General features: G+C 36.0%; 2 protein-coding genes across 2 annotated transcripts in view; one reads left to right on the top strand and one right to left on the bottom strand.

The window, feature by feature from the left end:
* The window catches only part of LOC102808045 (helicase POLQ-like), a 37,647-nt gene extending 33,027 nt beyond the window's left edge, over positions 1-4,620 (bottom strand). Inside the window, exon 1 of the mRNA XM_085502098.1 lies at positions 4,532-4,620. The gene's annotated coding sequence lies outside the window, so the exon portion shown is untranslated. The remainder of the gene's footprint in view (positions 1-4,531) is intronic.
* Positions 4,621-9,328: 4,708 nt separating this feature from the next.
* LOC102808166 (histamine H2 receptor-like) lies at positions 9,329-10,678 on the top strand. The gene has a single exon (XM_006825604.2). The coding sequence runs from the start codon at positions 9,329-9,331 to the stop codon at positions 10,676-10,678; it is 1,350 nt and encodes a 449-aa protein (XP_006825667.1).
* The last annotated feature ends 1,975 nt before the right edge of the window (positions 10,679-12,653 follow it).

The following is a 12,653-nucleotide window of genomic DNA, read 5'->3' as shown; positions in this document are numbered from 1 at the left end:
TATTTTTTTACGAGGACCTCAAACATATTTATAAAATAAACAAAACAAAACTCATGCTGCAGAAAAAATGGTTTGACAATGTCAGTAAGCAGAGAGGCAGAGCTCCAGAAGGAGTACCTACACTTTATGCAAATTTTTATAAAATTATGCTAATTTATTCATGACGTAGCAGTTTCTGTGCTCATGAATATTCATTAATTTGTGGGTCAATACATTTTTAAAGGGGCGATATATTATTTTTGGGGGAAGAGTTAGAAAGGGGGATTAGCAATCCTTAGGGGGTCAATACAAAAGAAGGGACCCATTTGGGGTGCAGCCATGCTCCTCGTGTCTGTTGTTCCACGTGACCTACAGCTGTCAACTGTGTTCGTTCTTCGACGACTTCGACTGGCTTCCATGTGGGGTAGTATACTTGTGTTCTGTTTTCCTGACTTGAGTTTTTGAATCCGCTGTTTATGTTTTTAACGTCTTTCATGTCTTTTGTAGGAGTGTCCAATCCGTGATTCGAACTTGCGATCTTTGAGTTCCCAGCGCACTGTCTTGTCCTCTGTACCACGAGTGTCTTCACACAGGAGTTAGGATTTAAGTCCTATTCATAGGAGCACTGTCTTCACTAGCATTCAAAAATCTAACTAAACATACTGGATTCGAACCAGCGATCGCTCACATTGCTGACATAGTACAAATCAACTGAGCTATGTGGGTAGTAATGCAAATTAAATAATTTGTTGTCATATTTAGCTTTATTGCCAAATGGCGTTTGCGAGAAAAAGATGGGCAGGCAAGGGAATAGAACCCAGGTCCTCCGGATCACTATGCAGAGAACTGACCCACAAGACCACATTGGATTGACTGGATATGTTTGCATTTGATAAGACTGTATAGTGTGTATATATATAGAAATACAACATATTTCTATTATTGAGTTACAATTGTCCAAAAAATTGCCAATTTTGTGTTTTTACTTGTGTAAACTATATGCATGCCATAACCTGTTAGTGTACATCTTGCCAATTGGGTGTTTGCCATTTGCGTTGCCCATACCTGACCCGACCCTAACCCTAATGTCAAGACACATTCCTGTTAATAATTCCGTTGCCCATACCTGACCCGACCCGAACCCTAATGCCAAGACACGTTCTTGTTTATAATTGCTCAATAATGATACTCTGTTGTGCACTGTCTGCGGGTAAGTTGCATTGATGTCAACTGATTAAACAAGTCGCATTTAAGTAATTTCCACTATTAACAAGTGGTTAAATTGTGACAATAAATGTGTGGACAAATATTTTAGACTTATTTTGGTGTAGACAGCTCTCGTTTAATTATTTTACACCATTCCAAGTTGTTAAATTGAGAGAATAAATGTATGGACAAATATTTTAGACTTATTTTGGTGTAGACAGCTCTCGTTTAATTATTTTACACCATTACAAGTTGTTAAATTGAGAGAATAAGTGTGCGGACAAATATTTTAGACTTATTTTGGTGTAGACAGCTCTCGTTTGATTAATTCCCACAATTACAAGTTGTTAAATTGAGAGAATAAATGTGCGGACAAATATTTTAGACTTATTTTGGTGTAGACAGCTCTCGTTTAATTATTTTACACCATTATAAGTTGTTAAATTGAGAGAATAAATGTGCGGACAAATATTTTAGACTTATTTTGGTGTAGACAACTCTCGTTTAATTATTTTACACCATTACAAGTTGTTAAATTGAGAGAATAAATGTATGGACAAATATTTTAGACTTATTTTGGTGTAGACAGCTCTCGTTTAATTATTTTACACCATTACAAGTTGTTAAATTGAGAGAATAAATGTGCAGACAAATATTTTAGACTTATTTTGGTGTAGACAGCTCTCGTTTAATTATTTTACACCATTACAAGTTGTTAAATTGAGAGAATAAATGTGCGGACAAATATTTTAGACTTATTTTGGTGTAGACAACTCTCGTTTAATTATTTTACACCATTACAAGTTGTTAAATTGAGAGAATAAATGTGCAGACAAATATTTTAGACTTATTTTGGTGTAGACAGCTCTCGTTTAATTATTTTACACCATTACAAGTTGTTAAATTGAGAGAATAAATGTGCGGACAAATATTTTAGACTTATTTTGGTGTAGACAGCTCTCGTTTAATTATTTTACACCATTACAAGTTGTTAAATTGAGAGAATAAATGTATGGACAAGTATTTGAAACTTATTTTGGTGTAGACAACTCTCATTTGATTAATTCCAACAATTACAAGTTCTTAAACTGACAGAATGAATGTATGGACAAATATTGACCATTATATTTGTGAGTAAATACCTGTTGTTTAATTAATTTCCACCTCTACAAGGTTGAGAGAATAAATGTGTCGACAAATATTTGATACTTATTTAGGTGTAAGAACTCGTGTTTGACCAACTTCCACCATTGCAAGTTGTTAAAATAATGAAATAAATATACTGGTATCATTGGATATTTGATTTAATTGTGAAACTTTCTAACAAAATGTTAACTGCTGGCTTCGAACCCTCAATCAACAATTCCGCAGACACGGTATAAATTCAACAACACCACAGAAGATATTCGTCTGTTGCCTGAATTGTTTTCGTAATATAGGGAACGCCATCGACACTTTAACAAAACTTACCTTGACTTGGGTCTTGTTTATCTCTTGTCACAATCTGGAAACTGTTGAACAAATTGCGCGTCGTCCAGTTTAAGACGTTAGTTATTTTATTATTTATTCATTCAGTTTTGTATGTGGAGTTTTGTGAGGTTTATTATTTTTTTGCGACGTTCTTTGTTTACTTGTTTACGGTTTGAGAGATTTCAGTTTATTTGATTTACGTTTTTACGGTAGCTCTGAGCGGGACTCGAACCCACTGTCTTTTCAAGCTAATTTTGTTTTATTTTGATGGCACGCTTGTGTACCACGCCACGACGTTGGTCGTTAAGTGGTGTTCATTTTTCTAACTACTCCAGTGTTCCGATGAGTTGAACGGAAAAGCCAAAACGATTGCTGGTTTCTGATTGCTTCGGTTCTGGTGAGTGTGTATCTAGTGTGATTCGAACCCATGTCGTTTGTATTGGGCGTTTTTTTATTTCCCATGTTAGCTACGCCACGACGTTGGTCGTTAAGTGGTGTTCATTTTTCTAACTACTCCAGTGTTCCGATGAGTTGAACGGAAAAGCCAAAACGATTGCTGGTTTCTGATTGCTTCGGTTCTGGTGAGTGTGTATCTAGTGTGATTCGAACCCATGTCGTTTGTATTGGGCGTGTTTTTATTTCCCATGTTAGCTACGCCGTAATATGCAACCACTTCCCCGTTTTATTGTGATTTTGAGTGTTTAATGATGTCTTCCTCACGCGTCACGCCATGACCCAGTTTCAACCACACGGCCATTTTGCAACACAGTTCGTGACCCTCGGCGTCACCCGACTGATGTTCTCTTCAACTGTTAAGCTAGTAGGATTTATTACCGTTATTATCATTATATTGTCACGTGATTTGTTTTACCTTATGTGTAATGTCTTAAGTATCTTTATTGTAATTTGTATATACCAATTCGTATATACCGAGGAAACGACCCCGATTGAAGGTCATGTATTTTATGACGTCACCAATTCGTGTGTAGGTACTGCTTCTAGATCTGTGCCAGCAGAGAATTCCTGCATAAACTGCAATTATAGCCAGGTTTCAAAATTCATGCATTGCTGTTCTCTATCATGAGTATAGTAAATTTCATTCAGGACCAGTAGATACCAGCCAATAACCCCCCCCCCCCCCCGAACATAAAGACTAGGCGTACAGTTGATTATAGTTTCCTGGTGATCAAATATTGATTTTATTATCACAAATATGGCATGCAGGTCGAACCCATGGTCTACTATCCATCAGCTGTCTTGATGTCATTATAGTCAGCTATCTCAAGATAAGGTCATGTACATGCAATAGTATTAGTAATCTAAACATTCACCAACACAAATGTGGAAAACAATTTACTTTACCATTATTATTTTTTCTACTTTTATTTGCTAGTTGTTTTTTATTTATTTTCCTGTGTGTATTTTTATTCTCACTTTAATTGTCTGTTTGTCTTTATTTACATCTGTATTGCATTTTAGTCAAAATCCTAATAGGGATACGAACGCAATAAAGATAATTATTATTATACAACTGTACAACTCATTTCTAAAGAAAAATATACTCGGACTGTGAAATTCCGAATTAACAATGGATTACTGCAAGAAGCTGAAACAGACAACGAATATCCTATCGCCAATCGCCAATGGGGAAAGTTGATGTCGTTACTTTAAGTATTGAAACATCAATAAAAGTGTCCCAGGGAAATTGTAAGTTACTCGTACGAATCTCGTTTGCGCCGTCAACTTCTTACCTGGATATTAAATTCCAGCTACACCAAGAGACAAATCGCACACAAATCCAACGGACATTTACTAGGAATGGAAATGTATTTTGTAGGTAAACATTAAGTCTCGATTCATAAATACTAGTACTTACCTTTCATAGCTTACAAATTTGAAAACAGCCGCTACACCGGATGTGTCTGTTTGTTCGCTGTTAAAATTTCTCCAGTCTGCTGAATACGGACCATGGAGGGCGCAATTGTCATTAGACTTAAAGTGCCTGTGCAATGACCACCCTCACGTTTCCCATTTTAGATCTGTGTCCCACTGAAACGGGCAGTTATTAATTTTTTTGCTGTAAATGATTACTCGTATCCAAGTAAATTTGGGATATTGCTCGTGTTGTGGCCACGCCCACCAATCCTGAAACGGTCGACTGTTTCCGGATTTCCGACTCTCGCCGAAAGTGCGCCACCAAATGCCAAAATGTGAGAGGAAGTCATACCCCTGAGCCGTAATAACACTGGTCATTCAGTAAACTTTTAAACGATATACATTTATCGGTCGGCGTTTTTGTTGTCTTTTTTTTTTCGTCTATTTTCTTTTTTTCTGAGAGAGAGAGAGTTTTTAGATGTTGTGTTGTGGGCAGTTGCAGTGCAACGTATAGTCATAGTGTAAGTATTGACACGTTTCTAATCGATCCGAAGCTGCGACATCAGTGGACGAAAGCCACTTAACCTCAGATTCTTTTTTTTTTGTGGAAAAACTGTCCTCGTCCATGAAAAAAAAAACTAGGTTTAAAGAGAAACGCCGACAACATAAACCTGGTGCAACACTTTTGAAAGAAATGGATTCCGGACCATGATCACCGAGGCGGATTTCAGAAGAGAGAGAAACGTCCGGCAAGTGTTTCTAATGAGTTGACTTCTTTTGCGATCCTGATTATCGTTTTATAGAGACCATTTAGTCCCTGTTAAGTAAAAGGTAGCAATAATTTTGACAGTGACACGAAAACGAAGCGTCGGACAAACAGGAAATTACACAGCCTTTACACACTGCTAATTGTTTTCATTTTCGAAGGCTAAAAGTATCTGAATTGTTTGGTGATTGGTGTTGAATGTCGAATTTACACCTCTGTTCTTTTTTTACCTCCATGCTTGCAGCTTGATCTGCGTAATAATTTATGAAATAAGAATCTGGGCTTGGTCAATGTGTTTCCACCAAATAAAGTTTTAATATGATCACAGTCCCTCTGTGATAGAGGGACTGTGACATGATGTTATAATTATGACAAACACGCCATGGATCACGCTAACTCGAATCCACTCTGAATTTATCTGTATGTGTGTCGATCTCGATTATTTTTGTTAAACGCCGCTTTTAACGCACTTGCCCTCGTCCTGACCCGACGCGTTCACCTATTTCAACAAAATTTCAATTTATTTCCACGCGGCTGTCATTTATTTAGTAACTGTGATTTGTCGTTTTTTTTAATTATTTTATTGTGATCACGATAGTCTAATGTTTAGAATGTCAAAATATGTTCTCTTTTATTTTAATTTTGAAAGTTTTACTCAGACGATCGATGAAATAAAACAGTGTAGTGACGTGCCTAGTAACCTGCTAAATAACGAGATAATTCCGACGTCAAATTCTATTTTGTCCATCGACAGTGTACAAACGTGAGCCGGTGACGATTACGGTGACCAGCTACACCAGAACGGACATATTTCGCATCTAACCCAACCCATGTAACAAAAATTGATAGTATGTGTTCATTATGGTCTATTCCCCCTCGACGAACAAGTACGTAAGTGAAAATTTAGTCAAAGACGAGAAAACTGCACAAGAAATTTGCCTTATTTACACGTATCTGCAATGCAAGCTGCCATGCGACTTCCCCTTCTGACGTCACAAGGGGAATTTCTGTATGCAAATAAGAAGCTAATGAGGAGCCTCGTTTTAAAATACACAAAAATAAAGTTGCCGTAGATTGAGTTTAAAACACATTTTTTCACTTACAAAAAAATAATTCATGCTCAGAAACATGAAAATTAATAATATTTAGGTATCAATGGATAATTTTAGGCGTGAAAATAGCATCCATATCACAGGCACTTTAAATGATTGAAAAGTTTGTGTTTATGCAAATTGAAGGTCACATACGACTCCAAACTAATTTACGACTGAGATCCCCGATGGATGCATCAAGTGACAAACACAAAGCAAAATAATTTTAAATTTCAATGCAGTTGAGTTTCTGTCGCAGCGAATGTAAATTGTTAGTATTTGTTCATTTCAAGATATTGTTGAAGGATTTCGACCATTCCACATCGCTACAAGAAAATAAAAATCATGAGCAGATCTTGCCACCTTTCATGCAAAATTTCGTGCCGCCGCCTCTACCCGTGATTAGAAAAGCTCATTGGGTTTTGGGAAAATCAAAGTTTATCAACACAAATGTTCAAATCCATCAAGCGAGTCTTCTCAACAACCCTAGATGAATTTAATACTAAAACTACACTCGATAGTCATTCGACAATAGAGCTTGCAACTGTTGCAAGGTTAACTTTGAATACGTGTCCAGAGTATGTGTAATCTTCGTTGATGTATAGTGTTTTGATGACGATAATTCTTTCGAAGCAAATGAACAGTTTGAAAACTACAAGGTAAAAATGTGTTACAGTAAGTGACCAGACTGATCCACCATTGGTTCCATTATAATATTGAGTATACATGTATATGTAAATAAATGTTTCCAACACTAGATAATTTGTTGTATGACTAGATGGAGCATATATATATATATATATATATATATATATATATATATATATATATATATATATATATATATATATATATATATATATATATATATATATATAATATACATAACCAATAACAATTAAAACATGAGAATTTTATGCACATTTCAAATATTTTTTTTTATTTCAAATTAAATTTTGACAATATTGACTCTTATTTTTTGACTAATACTAGTAACTTTAAAGCGGGGAGTCGTCACCTGCGCATGCGTCAGATGGCCATAGTGTTTCATTTTTTACAAACAAGCGTCTATCCACGACCCTTTACGTTTTTAGCGTGTGTTGTTATCGTCGCTTGGGACACAATTCCCGCGCGTGTGCAGGGGACGACCCTCCCGCTTTAACCGTGACATTAATCAGTCTCGAAAAATAAAAATACATTACTGTTACTGGTTTTCACACTGTAATCAAACTAATTCGGAAAATCATCGATGCAGTGTAATTCTCTTTATTTAAAGAATAGACCTAAAGTCTATGTCTAAAGCGGGAGGGTCGTCATCTGCGCACGCGCGAGAATTGAGTCCCAAGCGACGATAACAACACATGTTAAAACGCAAAGGCTCATGGGTAGAGTTTGTTTGTAAACATTGACACGCTATGGGCATCTGACGCATGCGTAGGTGACGCCTCTCCGCTTTCAACAAATATGTGTACGATATGACATGCCTGTGTTTCAATCCAATTTATTGAATATAACAACAAAATAATACATGTAGTAGTTTGTAGTACATTTAGCCTGACGGTCCGAGGCCATTAAATTACATTCCACATGTTTCCGGTACCCGCCGCACTTGAGTTTGGGTCAAATGAGCCCTATATTATTAATTATTTTTTGATGTTATTCACTTCTTTGATTAGTGTTGTATAAAAAAATACATTATAAAAAAAAAAGTATAGTCTACCGGGAAAGTGAAATGACATTCTAAAATCGAATTAAAAAACCTACTCTCGTTCCCAACATTATGTTAGCCTGTTGCTGGGAACATTGAATTTATTTAATTTTGCTCTAAATGGCATAGCCTTACCTTTACCCATGCTGGTCAACTTATAATTGTCCAAGCTTTGATGAAATATTTGCTGACGCATAAATGTTAATATCGTTGTGTAATACCACATGTTGATGAATACTAGTACTTTGGTATTCGTTCCAAGAAAGAACAACATTATCAACGCGCACTGACTGATTTTACATTGTAGACTTTGAAGAGTTTAGACGGTATTAAATTGAAAATGCGAAATTGAAAAATTAATATTGAAAAAAAATAAGTAAAATATGTGTCTTGGCATTAGGTTGATACACTGTAGAAGTATCTAACCCCCAGTTTACTCTAATGCTGATGGAAAGACCTATTAAATTAAATTTGAGTTTAATGTGACAGTCATTGAATTTAAGTTATTGTAACTAGATACAGTTTTTTAAAAACAAATAATGCATGTGCATTCCTATATAGGATTGTATTTAATTGAGTTTTACATTGTATTCTTTGATATGATTGCGATGTAATTGAGCATAATTAAGTTGCAATTAAGTTGCATTCCTATTGCAATTGTAATTTAATTCAAGTTGATTTACCCAAGGATTCCGGTTTCGGTTCCGTGTTTCACAGACAAACAATAGTTCTCGTACAGGAGCGCTGTCAGCTAGACAGTGAAATCTTAAAACTCGCTTTGCATACTTTTTTAACAATTAATTTTGAATAATTTCTAACAACCAGGTCTCATTTTCGATTGGTCGGAAGCTCTGAGAACTCATTTCTTATTTCTTGATTAAAGTTGTTGACAAAACCACGCGTACATCATAATAGAATAATTAGTTATTTAGGCCGATTGTAATATTATAATTATAAATTGGCAATTAGAGACAACAAACAACAACGTGAAAACAACGGAAGGACGATTCCGTTGCCATTAGGGGAATGCGTGACTCCTTAACACCACATATTTTTATATCTAATCTATGATGTTCTTATCTGTTTAGATATTTGTTTAATTATTAATATACATGTATCACACATATTGTTGTAGTTTGGGTGCAGTTGACCAATGGTGCATCTGTGAAGACAGTGACTGTGAGTGCAATGTCCGACGGCAATAACGTGTATGTTTATCATATACGCAACACCATGAATGCAAGTATCGGTCACCATAGTGGCGACATTTTCTTGCAGGAAGAAGACTGTGAAAATGCGTCGATATTGTTTGATAACTTGACAGACGATGGTCATACTATTCGCATTGTGAACGATTTGACGCAGTATTTGTGGGCACGGATAATGCTAGTCGTTATGTTCACAACTGTTGTGTTTATTGGAAGTATTGGTAACTCTGTTGTCCTGGTAACCAGTTGTCGAAATCGTCGACCAAATTCTGTATACAGTGTTTTTATCGTGAACTTAGCTGTATGTGACATGTACAGACTTCTTTGTGATGGACCTGTGATAAAACTACTTATTATTAACCTAGCCATTGATGGTAATATGGGCGAGGCGGCGGAAACACTGTGCAGTATAACTACATACGCGACTATTACGTGCGGGGTGTGTTCTATATGGACAATGTTTGTAATCAGTATCGAACGCTATATTGCTGTATGCCACCCATTTAAGTACTCGCGACTGTGGACAAAGAAACGCGCCAGGTCCATCGTGTTATTCAATTGGGTGTTATGTCTCGTCTCCTTGTTACCGATCGTTTTGGCGATGGTAAACACAGTCAATGTTGTCACTGTCGCATACGATAAAACATCGGCCCAAGACGGCGATATGCGACAAATTTGTGTATTTGTTGTAACTGCTGACTCCGTAATTAGCAATATATATTATATATATTTATTTTTATTTTTGTTCGGACTTCCTCTCATTTTGATGACCGTTGCTTATGTTCGTGTATTTCGCGAATTGCATCGAAGTATGGACAATTTCTCGCATTCTTCGGCTGCTCAGAGAGAAACTGATAGGCGACACAAGATTGCCAAAATGATGATATGCATTTTAGTGGTGTTTGCCGTTTGCTGGTTACCTTATATGTGTCTGTGTGCATATGCTGCATTTGGTGGCAATATGCAAGTGGACAATATCATTTTCATTTATTTGTTTTTTTCCTGGTTCATTTTTCTATGCAGCGCCATCAATCCTTATATCTACAGTCGGTATTCTCGTGATTTCCGCCAAACTTTGTGTAAAGTTATGTGCTGCTGTAGAACGGAACGACAGGTCAATGCCTGCTGCGCATGCGTATTTGGTTGCAACCAAGGTAACGAGGTCGAAATGGATGCATCCGATATTAACAAGTCCGGAAGAAAAACACGTGCAACCGAGACGATGACATCAAGTACGTTAGACTATGAGAGCTCTGCGACTGCGCAGGACGACAGCGATCAGTCGAATGAAAATATCAGTGTCTTTACACCGATGATTACTCCAAATGTAGATCAGAGGGATAACAATATTGCAGAGACAGGAACGAGTATATAGATTCGCTGGCAGAGTACGTTGAGTGTGGAACATTGAGTGTTGGCCAGACCCCCAGACCGCTCGCAATTTATTAGTCACCATAGTAAAACTATTTTTTCGAAGACATTGCTTCAATTTTGCTTCAAGTTGAACATACACTGATCCATAGCTCTGTTCTGTTTATATCGCATTGTGCATGCAATTATTGTATCATGCAAAATCCTTCCTTCGATAGCCTAAAAGATCAACCCCAATTTGTTAGTAGATACTGTTTGTTTTTATTTCCATCACGAATAACTCAATTGAACACACCACACTAGCAGGTACGAGACTCGTTCAAAACATGGCGAGGAACATAATAAATAACTCTATTCAATGGAGCTGATGAAACATATCACCATTATAATAACATGAAATTGTCTGCAAAGTATTGCACATAAATTACGTAGTCAATTGTTTATATCAGCTGAACTAATGTACATGCGACCTTAAACTAACAATTTAGAAGGTGCGTTTTCATGTTTTTTATCTTGTTTTTTGTATTATTTTATTTTTAATTTGAAAAGTTTTTTTTTTCGAGAGCATTTTGTTTTGCCACGAGTTTCAAAGAAGAAATCCATTATAAGACTGACTTGTGAACGAACGCATTCGTTTAAGAACTTACCTTGTTATATTAATGTGAAATCGGCATACAATAATCACGTTTTAAATCGAATATCAAGAGGAACGTTGAAGAACAAAATTTATTCCATATTCACAGCTTTTCAAAGAATGGATCAGTTTGTTCAACATAGCCTAAAAACTGAATCTTTTTGAAGGGAATGTCATGAAAGTGTATATTTTGTAGAGGAATTGTGGTCATTCGCTCTCTCATACAATAATATCACCAGATAGATCCAGTTGTATCTTGCCAAACATAGTCTCACGGAAACCCCACGCTAACCGAGGCCCACTCCCTGGCCTCAGTCAGAAAGTATTTTCTTTGTTTTAAAATAACACGCTTACAAGCACAATCAGGCATGCAGATGGTCATAATTTGTGCTTCTTGCCAATCACTTAGAGCGAGTTGCTATTTGCGTGCTTGGCCATCTAATATTAATCTCCGAATAAATAACCATGTACCAGTACCAATGTCATCGTAATGACACATAACATGTAAATGTGTTTTCTACTAATGGTTGAATGTTAAATGCAGTTAGCACTGGTTTCAGCTTTAAACATAACACATAATACCCGTATTCCTATCATATAAATAATTATACAATTTACAAAAATAAAATGACCATATGATCTACATACACTGGTATACATGTATTTTCTGAAATCGCAATAAATAAGTTTTGTCGCTAGGGTGTTTTTTTTTTTCATTTCGCTGAATTTACTCACGAATACTTAAATTAGTGTATAGTGTAAAAAATGCCTGTTTAGCTAATATGTAATTTTAGCTAATCCGCAATTCCGCTAATTCAAGATATCGCTAATAAATTATAGTCTCACAATGAGATTATTGACAATTATGTATTTAAGGTTCTGTTAATTCTTTCATCGAATCAAATTCAACAATCTAAGTTCAGTGATTATATTCCAATGATATATCCAGTTAAACTCGAGATTAAACATACAACAAAGTCTGTTTCATATTTAACATGTGGAGCAGGATGTACTCTTATTTCGAAATACCCGACATTACTTCATGTATACCATGGAATATGTACATCTAAATCTTTTGCCTATGCAGTGAAGAGTACGTATTTTTGTTTGTTTGAAATTTCCCTATACGACTTTTGTCGGTTGGGAGTGTTATTTCAACTTTAAATACAGTATGTTTGAACAATTCGATTTATGGTATAATCACACAAATTGAACACCAACGCTGACATTAACGCATTAATATATATACAGGTTTTGTGCATAATCGCATGAGGCATTTGTTGAAATTTTATGGATGAGCAGTAACATTTCCGCCGAGAAAAGAAGTTAAGAGGACCCCCATATA

Source organism: Saccoglossus kowalevskii, chromosome 8 (assembly GCF_978046115.1).
Source record: "Saccoglossus kowalevskii chromosome 8, keSacKowa6.1, whole genome shotgun sequence".
Taxonomy (NCBI): Eukaryota; Metazoa; Hemichordata; class Enteropneusta; family Harrimaniidae; genus Saccoglossus; species Saccoglossus kowalevskii.
This window is presented reverse-complemented; position numbering and strand designations above follow the sequence as displayed.